Source organism: Mya arenaria, chromosome 16, assembly GCF_026914265.1.
Source record: "Mya arenaria isolate MELC-2E11 chromosome 16, ASM2691426v1".
NCBI lineage: Eukaryota > Metazoa > Mollusca > Bivalvia > Myida > Myidae > Mya > Mya arenaria.
In genome coordinates, this window is record NC_069137.1 from 25937361 (window position 1) to 25956459 (window position 19099).

At 33.0% G+C, this 19099-nt stretch overlaps 1 protein-coding gene across 1 annotated transcript; it reads right to left on the reverse strand.

Moving 5' to 3' along the window:
- Positions 1-2128: 2128 nt before the first annotated feature.
- On the reverse strand, positions 2129-18843 carry LOC128222133 (DNA-binding protein HEXBP-like). Its single transcript, XM_052931002.1, has 9 exons — positions 18704-18843; positions 17643-17749; positions 16934-17059; positions 15650-15734; positions 14711-14866; positions 14092-14178; positions 12263-12349; positions 11548-11694; positions 2129-8693 (listed from the first exon to the last, which is right to left on the reverse strand). Exons 1-9 carry the CDS (start codon positions 18736-18738, stop codon positions 8504-8506), a joined length of 1020 nt encoding a protein of 339 aa, XP_052786962.1. The 5' UTR covers positions 18739-18843; the 3' UTR covers positions 2129-8503.
- Between the last annotated feature and the right edge of the window lie 256 nt (positions 18844-19099).

Genomic DNA, 19099 nt, shown 5'->3' on the forward strand with positions numbered 1-19099 from the left:
TAACGGAAAAACAAACATGACTCGACTGTCATTAAAGCCGGAGTTATGGGCCTTATTACATCATCATATATTTTAGGTAATGTCACTGATAATATGTACCAAGTTTCATGTGATCATTAACGATTATCCTTAAGTTATACTCTTGAAAGAACTCACCATTTCACAGTGGTATGACAACTAGAGGAACCGTGCGCATGCGGATTGCCCGTTGATGGTATCATTGCATTCAGTGCTCTTATCCGTCTTACTTTCTGAAACTGTATGTATAAATCTAATGAGAAACATCGTTTGTAAATACTTGTTCCAATATTGTACCTATTTAAAACTCTATGCCTTTATTTCCCGTACACCATCTTATTGTTATGTTTTGATATGTAAAAGGCCTAGTTTAAGCCTTCTATAGGTGACCCCCCACCCCCACCCCTAAAAACAAGAGGCCCAAAAGGGCATATGCTCTACTGGCATGGCTTTTGTGGTCATATCAATCCAGAGCATGTATGTATGGGTAAAAGGCAACAGACATATGGTTTATGTTTTGTGTTTGGCTTACCTGAAAATGTAGCACATTCAACATCTGAGCCCAGAAAGTATTGTAAGCAGATTAGTTCCATGAACTATTTTAATATGTGCCAAGTAAAAGTCATCTGACAAAAAAAAATGCTTTCAAAACTGTACTCATAGTAAAAATTTCTGTAGTTTTAAAAGTTAAAAAAAGTTAATCAAAAGGTCAAAGTCAAGGGCATCCTAGGACCACATTGATCAATTTGAACAAACAAACATTCACAATCAATTGTGCTGAGATGGATGCACGAACACACAAAAAGATTTTCAAACCTTTCCAGATTTATGTTTACCAAACCTGTGAACCCTGGGTGTGGCCAGTAATGACACCAGGTGCATAACTTAAACATTCACAACCAATTTTGTTAAGATGAAGGCGCAAACTACAGAACTTAAAGCTAAAAAATGGCCTTTGGGCTTTCAGCAAGAACAAGGCAGAGTAATTCACAAAATCAGCTGCAGAAGCAAAAAGCAAATTGTCTCTCAAAATCCTAGACTTGCAAATTGTCTCCCTTAACTCTAGACTTGAATTTACATGTACATGTAAACTTGGCTAAAAATAGAATTCGCTCATGCAGACCTGGCTAAAAATAGAGAGCATTTCTTTAAAACTTTCATGGCCCATAATCTAGGCATTCATGGGCGGATCTGGCTGGTTTTCGAAAGGAACCAAGCTCTAATGGATATCTAGATACTGTGCAAGTTTCATTGAGATACAATAAAAACTGAAGACTGTATCGTGTTCACAACCAATTGTTTACAACCAATTGTTTACACAATAGCATTTTTTTATACTATCAAGGGCCATAATCTAGGCATGCATGGGCGGATCTGGCTGGTTTTCGAAAGGAACCCAGCTCTAATGGATATCTAATTACTGTACAAGTTTCATCGAGATACAATCAAAACTGAAGACTGTATCGTGTTCACAAGCAATTGTTTACAGACGCACGAACGCACGACCGCACGGACGCACGGATGCACATACTACGTACACATTACCATCGCATAAGCTCTTCTGGCCTTTGGCCAGTAGAGCTAAAAACAACAACGTGTATTTGTACACAACCTCTGTTAATTGATCTTAATCTCATTGCCTAATTGTCTTATCAGATCTCCAATCTGAGTTCCCTGCTGTGCAGTTTGGGATGTTTTATTATACAAATGGACCCTAAATAAGCCAATAAACGAATACACAGGAAATTGGCCCCTACTGTGGCACCAGTGCAATTAGCAGGAGATGCACAGCAGGCCAGGGAATTATCATGCCAATCATTCCTTAAACTAGGCCTTTGAATATGTTTGTTATTCATGTCGGAAAATAGCTCATTGAGCTAATGTTTCTTGTTATCATATACATGTACCCAACTTTAAATAAAGATTCTTGTATTATGTATCTTGTATGTACCAAGTTTCATGTGAACATACATTAGTTCTAGCAAATGTTTAAGTCTTTGCATGACGACGAAAACAATGCTATAAAACGTCCTCAACTTGTTTTTTCTTTGAACCCCAACCCCAAGCATTAAAAAAATGTTCCCCGGTACATAATGAAAACAATGCCATATTTCCTGCCAGAGTTTATTTTTCCATACAAAATATAGACTGCTCTAACACCACTCCACTTACACAACCTCTCTACTGCAAAAATAAAATCATTAACATAATCATCACAAGTCATTAACAATTTCATAATAATTCATTAACATCTTCGTCACGAATCATGAACAATTTTAAAATGAATCATTAAAATCTTTTTCAAGAATCATTAACATCTTCTTCACGAATCATAAACAATTTCATAATCAATTATTAACATGTTCGTTAAAAATCATTAACAATTTTATAACGATCATTAACAATTTCAAAATGAATCATTAACATGTTCATTAAGAATCATTAACAATTTCATAATGAATCATCAACATCTCCAAGAATCATTTTAAATTTTATAAGGAATCATTAACATGTTCGTCAAGAATCAGTAACAATTTCATAATAATTCATTAACATCTTTGTCAAGAAACATGAACAAAATCATAATAATTCATTAACATCTTCGCCACGAATCATTTACAATTTTAGAATGAATCATAAACATGTTCTACAAAAATCATTAACAATTTCATAATAATTCATTAACATGTTTGAAAAAATCATTAACAAGTTCATGATAATTCATTAACGTGTTTGTCATGAATCATTGACAAGTTCATAATTATTCATTAACTTTCACAATCTGAATCATATATAAATTCATCATCAATTATTGACATATTTTTTATAATTAATTTCTTTCTGTGTATTTGTACAGTATTACTAAATAATTATTTTTTTGCACCCAATAGTGGTTTAATTTTTTTTCTATTTACAAGTTAAAATCATCATAATTATAAATGACGTTGCCAGCATGAAATAGTGTCAATGTATTTTTATTAATATATGACTAGTAGAAGGGTTTTAGCTTGACGGTTATGAGAGGGTGCTGCAACTTGTCCTATTTTGGAAACACCATTCTACCCTCATGGAGACCAGAATGTGCACCCTCCTGCCTTCGAAAAATTAAATGCTCAAGAAAATCATATATTTCTTTTGTTTTGATTAAAACTTGAAATATGATTATGAATTCAAACATTTTACATATTTATAAGTTGAAACCGAATATTACTTCAAATAAGCACAATTTACTCTTGCGCACAGTGGTCAAAAATTGGCTCAGGCAGAGCAACATTTGATAAGCATATAGAACTGATTTTTCTACCTTTCCGCGAACCCTGTGAGTAGGAGTGAATTAAAACATTTTCTATGAAATTCATAATCATCTTTAATTATTCACTGCCCGACACAATCTGCTATTTTGTCCCTTACAGCACCCTGTCCCTTTTCTGCAGCACCCACTCCTTAATTTAACCTTGCTAAAACCCTATGACTAGTGTGTTTTGGCCTTTGAAAAATACATTTGGTTAGAGTTACCCGACCTTACCTACGAAATAGGAGCAGACACAACCAATTTTATAGTCAGTTAAAAAAAAAAAAATACAAATGAAAATAAGAACTTTTTTTCAAGTCAGTGTTTTAGTATGCAGTTTAAAACCTTTAAAGCTTTATTAAAAACATTCCTTTAACACCATTTTAAATAGATGACAATTATGTTTTTATATAAAGCCAATCAAAACAATAAATAAAATAAAAAGCCTATCTACCTTACCTTATGAAAGGGATGTAACCCTAACCAAACCATTTTTTTTTGGCCTTTCTGATAATTTGACATCATAAGTAACTACTATTAAAATTGTGCGCAATATATAGTCACATTAAATGCATTTAGCGCTATAAATCATCAAATTTTTATCAATGATGTAAAAAAATATCACATTTGTGGTAATTCAATACAAAATTATGAAACATGTTTATAAAATTGATAAAATCTCTCCAAAGCGTGATTTTATTTATTTTAAAAGACTTGCATAATAAATTCTGTATTGAATGAATGCCAGTGTGAAACTCTAAAAATAGTGTAGGGTATTTCCGTACAAATAGGTATACAATCTATCCCCAACAGAAAAAGTCCTGAATGTTTTGTGTTTAAAGCCGCACTCTCACAGATTGATTATTTTGACGACTTTTTTATTTTTTGTCTTGGAATGAGCCAATTTTTGCGTTTATGTCTTGAAACCAGTGATACAAGACTGCTTGTAAAAGATCAGATCACAGTTTCCATATTTATGTTTGAAAATTGATGTTTTATGGTTAAAATTGTTACTAACGCTTTAATTTTAGTCAACACTGTCAATTTGTGAGAGTGCAGCTTTAAATGATCATCTTATACCGAATGTAAGTCACTGAAAAGTTGCATAGTTTTGTCACATTAAAGAACCTGATTTTATTTATGAAGGCACCATACTCCCAAAGTAAAAAGATGCTACCCGGAGTTCACATAAGTAGATTTTCCCCTAATGACGAGCTGTACATGACTGTGTTATTAAATGGACACACACATAATTAGGATGCAGACAATCGCAAAAAAATCTTTAAAACCTCTAATACCATAGATAGAACGCAATTTCTCGAAACTTCTTAAGCTTAACTGGCTTAAGTAGCTTATTTCAATTATCCAAAAAACATACTTAAATTGAATTTTGATAAATGAAAAATGGTTACGGTAATTGTGATTATCATACAGATAATTCCGATCTTAAGCATAAAATTGAAAATCAAAAATAGTGATCTTAGCTTAATCCTGTTATAAGAGACATACCGCTTAATAAGCGTCGAGAAATTTGAGCCAGATTCCCCGCTCATCATTGCTAAGTCTACCAGAGGGCACAGCCTACGATTCAGCCAAATCCAAGCCTGCACTTCCAAAAAAAGTTTCTTTCCCGCAACCATCATGCTTTAGAACAAGATGCCCCAAGACGTTGACCAGACCAGCCTGAATGCTTTCCATTCAGCTCTGCTCAGCCAACATATAGAATGTTAGTTTCTAAGAGATGCTTTTATCCTTTTAAAAAAGCAATTGTAAATTGTGGAACTTTTATATTTAATAAAACAGTCAGTCCAGCCTGCTGCATATGTATTTACAGTTTTACAGTTTTAGCCAATCGCGAGTATACTTTTTGCGGAGTGATGAAATGATGATGATAATGATGGTGGTTGTGTTTATACAGATATAAGATTATTGAAGGTAACGACTACAGTCCTTCACCGAAACAGCCAAAGAACATTCATGAACTGAATTTTAAAAACATACATGTATAATAATTTTAAACCCAAACCATCCAAATACAATAAGCCTCAAAGTATTAATCTAGAGATTATCAGAAAAATCTAACTACGCAAATATTAAATATTTGATGTGTTGAATTGCACACTCATAGATCGACCTTTTTTTTTTAAATTTTTGGTCTTGGAATTTGTGGAAATGTTTTGAAACAGGTGATTTAACACTGCTGACAAAGGTCAGATAACACTTTTGATATTTATGTTCAAGTATTTATGTTTTATGGCAAAGAGCGTTAATAATGCTTTCAGAAAAATGATTTTTTTGGCATAAAGCATCAATTTTTGAACATTTATATGAAAACTGCGATCTGATCTTTTGTCAGTAATCTCTTATTTCCGGTGTTAAGACATTCACTCAAAAAATTGGTCTATTACAATTCAAAAAATACAAAAGTTGTCAAAACAGTCAATCTGTGAGAGTGCAGCTTTAAGTTAATTCATTAAAATCAAAATGACAGCAACAGCATAAGCATTTCCAAGCAGGTAAGCCTTTTTTGCAAAACATGTACGGTAATTCATTGCTTGCAATAATAAACTATAAGTAATGAAAATATTATTAAAAGAAAAAGTTAACCCATTATTGTATCAAAGCTGCACGCCCACAGATATACCATTATTGCTACATTTTTTTATTTTTTGTCTTGAAAAGAGAAAAGTTTTGCATAAATATTTGCAAACCAATGATATAAGTTTGCTGACAAAAAATCAGATTGTAGATTTTCATATTTCCGTTCGAAAATTAATGTTTTATGGCTTAAACCATTACTAATGGTTTAAGAAAAATGCATTAAAAATCAATTTTTGAACTTAAATATAAAAATCTGCGAAGTCAGCAGTCTTAAATAGTTGGTTTCCATGGATTCTTGCAAAAATTGGCTCGTTCCAAGACCAAAAACAAAAAAGTTGGCAAAACGTTCAATCTGTGAGAGTGCAGCTTTAAGGTAAGCCATCCATCATTAGGATGCAAGGATGTGTTAGTGCATTTTAGATATTAACATCATAAATCACATTTTTGAATAACACCACAGAATACAACCTACATTTACAGCCAATGAAATTGCAATAGGCAATCATTAAGTACTAGTCTTAATCATTAGGAAAGTCAACTTTCGCAGGTGTTTAAAGGTCCGTCTACTGCCACTCATCCGATACATAATCCGTCAAATTTTGCTTTGACAATGGGTCAGCCAATGAGGTTGTATTCTTATAGTAAGATGACATGAATTAAAATCTTCATGATTAAGAAGGTCTCCTTTGCTTCTCCCACTCCGCCAATTCTTAATCATCAAGATTTTAATTCATGCCATCCAATATTTTTATAATCACGCTATCATTATCATATGGTATATTAAAGGGAGGTAAGAAAACAAAACTTTACTTTGATTATATATATCTATATATATAGCAATTCCATAAATTGTTCTCTTCAATAACATAATGTCTATATAAAAAAAAAGCTTTGGGTGACTACTTTAAAAAAAAATGTAACATACAAATTGGAACTTTAAAAATAAAACTTCACACGTAGCAGTTTTTGTCTTAATGACAGACGGACTACCTTAAATAGACTACATTTTGTAACTTGAAAAATGATACTATAAATGTTGCAAGTTTTTATCTTGCTGATGAATGGCCTACCTTAAATAGACAAAAATGCCACATAAAAATCACAGACAAAACTCCACCACCTCTCCTTACAACTTTAACACACAAAGAAATATCTTGCGCACGTAAAACCTAAAATATCTCTCACGCATAAACATTTTTATGCTGTGTTTAAAAATATATCTCAATTGCAAACAAATCGTTACAATAAAAAATAAAAAAGTTCATTTACTAACTAAATATTCTGCTACTTTATTCTTTCTTAAGTTCTCTTTATCCAAAACAGAGCTACAGGTTAGGGTCAAAATTAAAAATGTGCCGATTACAATATAAAATCAAGCATCTGTTCATATTGGTACGAATATATAAATGTTGTAAGGGCCTACGATTTTTTACTTCAATCAATTTACGACCATTTCATGAAAAACTGATTTGACGAGATCAAAGATGGCCGCTTACTGGTAAAGAATAACTCTTATGTAGCGATTCTCTTGCTACCTTAAATAATTCAATCGGAATTAAGCGATGTCTGGTATTTTAAATCAATTTCTACGTTTAAGGTCAAGCTAATTGTGTATGTTCAATAAATGTACGTTTGCACTCCAATCATTTAGAACTCCTCGGCTGTTTTCCATCAAAAACAACCTCAGATGTATATGGATGGTTTACAATGTCAAAAATCTTTACATTCAACTACACTGCAAGTAGATTGTGTAGTAATTCCAATTAAGCAGTTAATCATCATGACCATACTCTTAGGAATCTGAATTATTTATGCAACACTTCATTGGCAATCAATTTAAACTTAAAGATATACAAAAACCATGATAAAACACTACAATTTTTTAATACCATACTATAATTTAAAATTTACTTGGGGCAATAAGCAAGGGATTCCATATTAGGTTCGAAGCACCACCCTTTAGTGGTGGTGTGACCATTGATGATGTCTCTCTTCAACTGCAGTCCAGGCACCAAGCCCCTAAATGTGGCATGTAACTTTGACTCAGATTTCTGCCAATGGAGCAACGCTCTGTCTGACCAGTTTGAGTGGACAAGGAAGTCGAACTGCTTTTACTGATGAAACACTATACATCCGAGGATGTTTTCTATGAAAATGGCCGAGGAGTTCTGAATACTCTTCAATGTAACAGTAGACTTTAATAATCATCATTTTACTTCATTGAATGCAAGCAAGCCTTCAAGGCGTACATTACACTTTACAAAATTACATTAAAGGCATACATTACAGTTCTAAGTAAACAATTATCTGTAGCTCTGTATAACATCCCATAAATTACCAAAACTAACCAATATACAGATTAAAGTAATTATCATACAATTCAATTTAATAAAGAAACACACACAATTTAATCACCACAAAAATAGAAAAATGTTCTCATTTTATAAATAAAATTCACTTCCTTGTCCAAATCTTCTATGACAAAAATAAAATCATCTATCTCCATATATTACAAGGGAGATAATAAAATAAGCAAAAAAACACGATAAGTGGTCTCCCTTTGAGGTACCAGTTATGGCCCTTTGTTTTGATCTAATCCTGATTTTGTTCGCAATCACGAGCGTAGTGGCCAATTTCGTTGCAATTGTAGCACTTAATTTCAGCGCTTTCCACCGGACAATCACGCGCAAAGTGACCCATTTTCCCGCAGTTGTAGCATTCCACCTCACGTTTTGAGGTCAGTTGCGGGCAGTCGCGGGCAATGTGGTCATTTTCTCCACACCTGGAAAAGGTGATCAAATATTTAGTACAAGATATTCCAGCTATATTCAATCTTGTAATTTTCCAAAGTGTGTTTTTAATTAAAATCCATTGAGTAATTTATTGGTAATGCTGCTGACAAGACATAAAAAACAAAGGCAAAAACTCTGTAATTAGCTGAAACAGAGTTATGGTTCTTATTCACTGCATGTCCCCCTTTGCGCTTTACCATAGTATGAAGTTTAATTTATTTCCATACAGTAGTTTTAAAGAAATGCTCCGGACAAGAACTAGTAACAAAGGGCAATTACTCTGTAATTAGCTAAAATCAAGTTATGATTCCTGTACACTGCTATTTATCTCATTGTGCTTTACCATTGAATGAAGTATAATCATATTCCATCCTGTAGTTTTCAAGTTACGCTCAAGACAGGAAAAGGTCAAAAAGGGCAACAACTCTGTAATTAGCTAAAATTGAATTATGGTTCCTGCACAATGTGATTTCTCTGATTGTGCTTACCAATTGAATACAGGTTAATTATATACTATCCATTAGTTTTCAAGTTATGCTCCAGACAAGGAAATGTAGAAAGGGCAACAACTCTGTAATTAGCTAAAATTGAATTATGGTTCCTGCACAATGTGATTTCTCTGATTGTGCTTAACAATTGAATACAGGTTAATTATATACTATCCATTAGTTTTCAAGTTATGCTCCAGACAAGGAAATGTAGAAAGGGCAACAACTCTGTAATTAGCTAAAATTGAGTTATGGTTCCTGTACACTGTGATTTCTCTCATTGTGCTTACCAATTGAATAAAGTTTAATTATATACTATCCAGTAGTTATCAAGATATGCTCCAGTCAAAAAAATGTAGAAAGGGCAATAACTCTGTAATAAGTTATGTTTTTTGTACAATGCACATCCACTTAATGTGCTAACCATTGTATACAGTTTAATCAAATTCCATCCAGTTATCAAATTTTCAAGGTTGGCTCCGGACAAAACAAGTAAGAAAGGGCAATAGTTATGCGTTACAGATGCAATTTGTTTTTCAATTCTTCTGGGTAAAACATTTCTGCAATGCATGTAGCATGAGAAGTGGCAATTCATTTTCATATTTGTCTCATCAGCAGCACATGTGAAGCAGATAGGTCAAATGCTTTTTATCATGTGATATATGCATGTGATAAAAAAGAATGTAACACACGTCATCGTGTCTATGCAATTTAATGACGACTCGAGATGGATCTTTTTAATGGTCTTAAAATGTTAATTGTTAATTACACAAGTTTGTAAATGTCAAAACATGACAATTGTTCATCAAAACAAACCAGCAATATGATTTCTCAACATGAAAATTTAGATCTGAAAATGGCAAAAACATTTGAATAGAAATCCAATATCTCTTGACATTTTAGTAATTGTACTGTAACAGTTACGTTCCTAACGACGTCTGTTATACTGTTTAAGTACATATATATTACATGATGACAAATTTTAGGAGCGCTGTTTTATTCGATTCACATTTTTCTGAGTTCTATATATTCTATTTATATATATTTTTTTTATTGGAGTTTTAAACCCCAAAATTGATTATTTAAGCTACAAGATGGCGCTGGGGCAGCAAATATTATGCTAGAAGTATTTTACCTAAAATCTTTTTATATAGCTTCTTTGCAACATTTCAAATGAAATGGCAGAGAAAAATATATAAAAAAAATGCATTTTATTGTACTCTGTGAGAAAATATCTGTTCACTATCAAATATTTGAAAATCCCAGGGAAGAATTTATGGGGTCATGAACTGCAGATTGTAAACAAATACATGACTGTGGCAGTGTTCACTTTCCTGTAGCTTGAAATATTACCTCAGCTATATTTAGCACAGGTACAACATCCCTCTGCATTAGTGATAGTTTGATTATCTGATAAACATGCTTACAAAATTCTCCCAACCAGGGCAGGGAATTTTGCGGCTTTAAAGGCAACAGCCTCCAACATGCTAGGAAGGGTAAGCTCTAGGTTTTTTTGGGTTTTTTACGTTTTTTTTAAGTCTAGTCAAGGTTGGACATGCTTACCATGACATCTCGGTATATTATGTATTGAATATTTAATACCCTTTGTTTTTTATAGAAATCAACACAAATGGATTTGATAGTCCACAGCATCTGTAAATCAGATTTTTTTTTGTCGAGGGATTTTGCCAGGTAGGGTCGGATTGCCCTTAACACAGGTATTTTGTTTTAAGACCTTATATTATTGAATACACTGTTCTTAAAAGGGAGAGTGAAATTTGTTGACACAACTGTGTTAAAATTCCCATGATCTTTTAAAATCTTCTGTTTCTTTTTCCTCTTGTTATTTGCGTTCGGTTAATTTCTTCCAATTTTCTCCTTTGAGTTCCTTTATTCATTTAGAAGTATTCTGACAGTTGTTGCCGTTAACAATATGGCCGAAAGCAACAACAACGCCAAATAACTTCAAACACACACATGATATAGGCATAGTTAAGGGCATCCAGATCCAGGTATCTATGCCAGAGCTTCTAAAAACCGGCAATTTGCCAGTCTGGACCAATTTTGATTAAGCCAGACCTATTTCAGTTTCAAAAAGTGTAAAAAAAATTGGTCCAAATTTTCTCATTTTTTTTATAATTTCGGAGTTCAGAGTTCATCTTCTAGTACAAGCTTAAGATATACCCATATAATGCTTAATTATAACAGTCCTGATTACGCTCTTGTCGGCTGGCGCTTAGCAAGGCTGTTTTAAGACAGATGGCAAGTCTCCCCACAGTTATAAAGAAGCGCCTTGTATCTTCGATCAGAGTTTATCTCCTACTACCAGCTTAAGAGAAACACATATAATACTTACTTATAACATTCCTGATTTCGCTCTCTGCGTGCCGGCTGGCGCTTCACAGGGCAGTTTCGGGACAGATGGCCAGTTTCGCCACAGTTATAGCAGCTGCGCGTATCCTGGCTCGGACATTCACGAGCAATATGGCCAACCTCTTCACAGCTAAAGAAGAGTAATTTATGTTAAATATTATTGACTTAGTGTTTTGAAAAATTAGCTTACGGTATATTATTTGAAAATTCAAAACATGAAAACCTGCAATTCAAAGTTTTTATTTAAAATAATGAATTTCCTTTAAAGAAAAATAATTTTGTTAGAAATTATATTTAGAAATAAATAACAACATCGCTTCCAAGTAACCAACAAGATGTCAAATTTCATTTTATCATCTAATGAATAACTATGAGATGTGTACTATTAAACAGGTAGTATACTTGTTAATAATGAGTGCTATTGAAAAATGGATAAAACAGTCAGAAAGTATGGTGGCACTATTAAATTATTATTTTAAACATGATTATTATTTTAAACATGCTGTATTCTGGGCAGGAAGCCTTTATTTACAATAAATTGAGTTGAGAGATGAACATGCTGCTAAAAAAACTGATCTGAAATGATAAAAAAACAATGAATCAATTTTTAATGAAAGAAAAGGTTACCATAGTAACTTCTATTCTTCGATAAAATAAAATTACTGTCATGCTAAAGATAAACATCTGAAAGCACCTACGTGTAGCACTTCTTCTCGCTGTCCTGGCTACCGGATTGCGCTCGCTCTACGGTACAATCACGAGCGATATGCCCTACCTCGCCACAGCTGAGGAAGAGTAAATAACCTTATATTATAGTGATACTATTATTTAAAATCAATACATACACATGTATAACAAACATAAATTTTGAGTGATAAACCTTTAACTACTTACTAAATAATGAATTTATGGAAAATATTAATTACCGATAACAAGATTGTAACCATGTATTTAATTGATAAAAACCCACAAATATTAAATGACTGGTTTGTCAGTGAATTTTTTTGGTGCAATTTACTGCCTTCTAAAGGTTGTTTCCCGTAGCGAAAATGTGTTCATTTTTCCCAAAAGTTCATAAATTTTGTTTCCAATTTATTGAATACAGATCGTGTAAAAAAAAAAAATATATATTTTTTATTAAGACTAGCTATTTTACAGCATATTATGTATGCATAAAAAAGTAAAAGCATGTATATTTGCTATTATATTTGCTATTTCAGCATGATTTTGTAATAATTTCAAATTCGAAACTTTTTCCCAATTATGAAAGAACAGGGGGTGAAAATAATTCCAAAAATAAACGACTGTGGGACCTAAAATATTTACAGTGATCAACTATCATTTCATATGGTAGAACTACCGTGTTTTGTGCAACCTTTTATCAAATTAAACACAATATTCTTCATAAGAACCATTGTTTTGAATATTTATCCAGGGCTTTTTCTATAGTACCCACGGGTCCGACTATCGGACCCATTCCCAAAGCAAAATATAAGATACTTTTCCCAATCTTCAAAAAAAATCGAAATCAAAAAAAAAAAAAAATTTTTTTTAGGAAGTCTTTTTACCTGTACTGGTTCATTTTCAACATCCAAATAAATTATGTGATGTAAAGTCTGTTTGATAATTGAACTTGGAAATCAATGATTTTCATCACATTCAGAGATCAGTATAAACTATTTACTTACTGTCATGATTTATTGCAATAGATATTACACCCCAATGATTGATATTTTTTGGGTCTTTTAAAGGGTAAATAAACTAATATTAAATCATTTCCTAATCGCAGGAGACTAGCTGTTGTTTTTTATTAACTGTAAAATTTACAAATTTTGGCATTTTCATGACACAAAATTTCCCAACATGTCTAGGGTCTTCTTCCCAAAATGGGCAGAAAAAGCCCTGTTATCCATCCTTTTTGGTATATTAAATCGATTGTATTTATTGTGGTACTGCTTTTTTGGGAGTTAAAGCGCATCTTAAATATTGATTTCCTTGAGGGAGACAATGGAACTTGCCAAATGGAGGTAACATTAAAGCCTCCTTTGACAGTTTTTGTCAAAGGTCAAGGATATGGTCCCAGTATTGAAGTCAATATCAATGTTATTATACTGAACTTGTAACTTATAAATTATAGCCCCCCCCCCCATATTTCAGTTACAAAACCCATCATAACAGAATTTTTATATAAAAAAACACATCCAAAAACAACAACAAAAAACAACGGTTAATGGTATGTCATTCTGTCTGCATTTTATAAACAAATCTCTCTGTACAAAGTGGTCTCCCTTAGATTTTTTTTTGCATTTCAAGGTTCATAATCTAGTCATAGATGCTGGCTTATGAGGTCTCCCTTAGATTTTTTTTATAAATTTCAAGGGTCTAGTCATAGATGGGGATATTTGGCCAGTAGAGCTCATATATATTGTTTTCTAATAAAACAAAATGTAACGACGATACCATCTTTTCTTTGCAAACATATTATAAGTACTGTCAAGCTAAAAATAAATCAACTGAAGGAACTTACTTGTAGCACTTCTTCTCGCCATTCTGATATCCGGACTGCCCTCTCTCCTCAGTACAATCACGAGCGATATGGCCCACTTCACCACAACTTTAGAAGAGTTCAATATGTGATATTAATTAACAGACTGTGACTTGCTGAAGAGGGACAGTGATTTAAAATTTAAGATCATTTTTTTTTTAAATATACATGAATGCCACACAAAGATTATATTTAACATAATGAAAAGGTTCTTTTAAAGAAAAAAGAAAATTGATTTTTTTTAAAATTATATTTAAAAATTAATAATAGCGTGTTTTCAAAGTAATATGATTGAAACAAAGAAAATGAATACTTTTTTAAAGAAAAAAAGGTTTCGACAATACCTTCTAATTTTCGAAAAAAATATAAAAACTGGGGGAACTGTTAACATGTTAAGTTGTACATGTTAAGTTGTTCATGTTAAGTTGTTTATGTTAAGTTGTTTAAATAGCTCGGTCCCAAAATGTTATAAGCATTGAGAGCTGGATTATGTCCCCTTAGGCAGTCATCAGATATTGACTTTTGGATGAACAAACCCGATGTCAATCCATTAAAGGAATGTAGGTTAAGGTGTTAATATTAACAACTGAAAGCAGCCTACGTGTAACACGTTTTCTCGCTGTCCTGGTTAGCGGATGGCACTCGCTCCTCGGTACAATCACGTGCAAGATGGCCGACCTCGCCGCAGTTGTAGCACTTCCTCTCATCCTGTATTTCCTCTGTGCAATCGCGTGCGACGTGGCCCTTTTCTCCACACCTGGGGCAAAAATTGGGGCAAAAATTAATCTTGAGATATCTATTTTAGATACTTAAATCCGCACTCTCACAGATTGACCATTTTTACATTTTTTTTAGTCTTTGTCTCAGAATCAATAGCTTTAATTCAGTCATATAAGATAACTCACAAAAGAGCTGATCTCTATCATTTTTCTTAACCCTGAGTTACCATAAACATTAATTTTCGACCGTAAATATGACAAACTGTGATCAAAGGGGCGTACCTGAAGCATTTTGAATTGTATGGCCGAACACTTGATTGATCTGTCAACATGTTAAGATGTATAAATAGCTCGGTCCCTAAATGTTGTAAGTGTTGAGGATGTCCCCTAAGGCAGTCATGGAAATTAGACTTTTGGATGAACAAGCCCTAATTCTCATACTATTGCTTGGCATCAATTTTTTTAACAAGCCCTGCTACATAAAATTCAGAATTTTAGCAAGCCCGATAACATTGTTACAGTGCAGGGCTTGCCAGCTTGTGTTAATTTTGACTACTGCTTAGGTAAGAAAAATAAAAAAATAAAGTAATGCTAGACCTATTTTCAAGCAATCTGGATGCCAATATTCAAAGCACTTTACACTTTAACAAGCTAAACATTCCATGTGTATCCCTCAATTATAAATCCTGATTTTAAGATTGAAGCATTTGGGGAAGCCAATTAGATTTGTACGCTAATCTGAGAATATATAACGAAAACATTTTATTTTTTAAAACAGATAAGCAATAAAAGGCAGTGCTGATGAAGTTATTGCCACTAACCTGTAACAAGTTTTGGAGTCAGGGTCGGCATCAGGGCAGTTCTTCTGAATGTGGCCAGACTGCTCACATATGTAACAAATGCCAGCTGGAAAAATATCAAACATCGAAGATTGCGGTCATTGCTTATGACATTCTTATGTCAGTTCTGTCAGGACAATTTTTTTCACTGAAGTTTTGAAATTTAAAGCTGCACTCTGACAGATGGACCATTTTTATTTTTTGTTTGTTTTAGAATGAGCCAATTTTTGCATAAATGTCTGAGAACCCTGAGTAATGTAATAAGACTGAGGACATTATGTCAGATCGCAGTTTTTAATATTTATGTTCGAACATTAAAGTTTTTTGGCTTAAAGCATTACTAACGATTAAAGAAAACTGAATTTTTCACCATAAAAAATGTATTTTCGAACATAATATAATATATCATTAAATGACAAATGACTGACACTTCAATTGAATTGTTTAATGATTCCTTATCATATATTGCTGTTAAATGTTTAACCTTGACAAGTAAAAATGTAAATACAACTGTGGTTAAAATAACTTTATCCCAAAATTATAGAAAGAATACTATAGGAACATGTGCATACATGTACATTCTATTATGCAATTTCTAAAAATCAATGCATAGTACATATTATAGAATGTATAGCAAGTAACACAACTTGCAATTCACTTAAAAAATTAATGGCGAAACAAAAATATTTCAATAAAAATCAGTTAACTTGATTGTCCACGAATACACACACACATCTACATCAACAAGTTCTTATTTCTTTTTTTGAAGGAATATGTCACTTCCATTTACTTCACACCAGTATCTCATCTAAAATGCACAAAATAAATCCTGTATCAACATTATCCTGTCTTCTTACAATACAATACACTCAACGCGTTCTTTTAGAGTCAAGTTTGTAGCTATTTGTCTAACTGCGTTCTTTCAGAGTCAAATTTGTAGCTGTTTGTCTAACTGTTACCCATAATAATCAAAAGTAAAAATTAATTCACACAAAATGCATAGTAGATGTACATTGGTAAAAATAGAAATCCGTGCACTTTGAAATTTCCCTTCTTTTTTTTGAAGTCATCGAAATAAGTCTTTTGGATGAACAAGCCTGAATTCATCTACTATTGCTTGGCATTACTTGAACAAGCCCTGCTGTGTAAAACCCAGAGTATGAGCAAGCTCGGAAAGCATTTAACCAGTGCAGGGTTTACGGGCTTGTGCTAATTTCAACCACTGCCCTTAAAGTATTACTTTACACTCATATATAAAACACCTACCTTCATCAATTTCCCGGTCACAGTCTTTGGCGATGTGCCCAATCTTGTTACAATTATAACATCTCTCTCCCTCCATCTTGCAGTCACGAGCAAAATGGCCCGATTTGTTACACTTGTAACATCGCACTGGAATCAAAGCAAATCATGAGTGATCGGGTCAGAGTCTGCAACAGGGGCCGGTATTCATAAAACATCTGGCCCCTATTTCTCAAATGTTTTTAAGCGTAAATCAATAAAGTGTCTTATTTCGTTTAAGAAGAGATAGTGTTATTAACATTAAACTAAACATGTATATTAAATACAATTAATGAAAATAAAGTACTTCAGATATGATAAGGTTATTATTTATTGCAATATAGGACCTTTTAACCTATTTTACAGTTGCCAATACATTAAGGGCCAGACCCTGTTTTTGTCCCAAAATGTTCTCTGAAATTTCCCATTTTAAAACGAAACAGTTTCTTTTCTTTTTTATTTAAATCATAAATGAGAATCTCATGTTCCATTAAATGATGAGTTTTATATTTACTGCTGAATTGATATTTTACCCAAAAATTGTGCAACGCAAGTCAAATATTTACTTTAATCTATCATCCCCACACAAGTCATATTAGATAAAAAGTTTTTTTTATTTTTTTACAAGTCATATTAGATAAAAAGTTTGGTTTTACGGAGAGAGGTTACAATTGTTCAACTTAAATTACAATACCATTTGATCCTCCTGGACGTCCTGTTGATCGACACTCCCGGGCAAAATGCCCACCCCGCCCGCACTTGTAACATGTTGTATTTCTCCCGCTCATTCTGACACCTTCACTGAAATTATTCAGCAATTGGTTAAAGCAGAGTTCTCACTCACGTTAAGTATTATGTAAATCACACAAAAAAAATAAAAATCAAGCATACATTTTTTCACCTGGTACGAGATTGCGCGCGTCCGAAAATCATGGGGGCGAATATTAATTTCATTGGAACCCCACACAGCGTTCTAGAAATAGACATGACAAATACTATCTAGTCCCATCAATTCGCTAAACTGCAGATTCTGCTCGGTGACGTCAATACAGTGTAGAAGGGTTATAACTTGATAAAGTATTTATTTATTTCATACCCCCAAAATCCATTTTACCCCCAATTTTTGTACCCAGGGGGTAAGTTTACCCTTGAAAAAATAGTAAATGGGTACTCTGGGTTAAAGTCAGTAAGAATTAAGTGTTATTTAACTATTCAGTGATTTTTTGGTGCAATTAACTGCCTACTAAATCCTGTTAACCGTCGTGAAAAAAGTCCACTTATCTCCAAAATTAATATTTCTTTCCCAATTTGATAAATGCAGATTACTTTAATGAATAAGAAAGCAACCAAAATCTTGAAAAATAAACAAAATCTTGACAAGACTAACTCTTTCACAGCTTAATGTATGCATGAAGAAGTGAAAACCTGTATTTTTGCAATGACATTAGCTATTTTGGCCTGATTTTGTATTTTTCCCAAAGTTTACAAGGCACAGAAAGTGAAAATAATTCCAAAAAAAATCACAGCTATTTTGGGAATGGGTACAGGGTCATTTTGACTAGTAACCTCTAGTGCGGATTTCTAGAAAGTTGATGAAAAGGGGAAAATGGTCCATTTTTAGTGCATATGTTCGCATAAAGACAACGATTAGAGTTTGAGGTGATCAATCTTGTCACGTGAGAACAGAAATGCCGTTTAATTATGCCAAAGAAATGAAGCGGCAACACTTCTGCATTGTTTTAAACAAACACGTACCCTTTCCTTTCACTTATTTTCGGCGTCTGTACCATGTACTAATCGATTTACTTGGTTTAAAATGATAAAATGTGGCAACCAAAATCGAAACAAAAAATAATTTGTAATGGCAAATTTTGAAACAAGGGAGTGAACCGTTATCTATGGATCGACTTGGGTATCCAAAATGCGTAATGGGATATTGATTGGCAAATTCTGCGCAGCAGTTACTTCCCATACTCCAATCACATAAGATATGTGTACACTCATCTTGTCAAGAGCCATGCCCTTCACAAGAAAAGCTCTATAAAATAAATTAGATAAATAAACCGTCCCCAATTATCGTAAATATCCTATCTAACATACACGAGATATATGTTAACTCATATCGTTTTTCATAACACAGCAATCACCTTC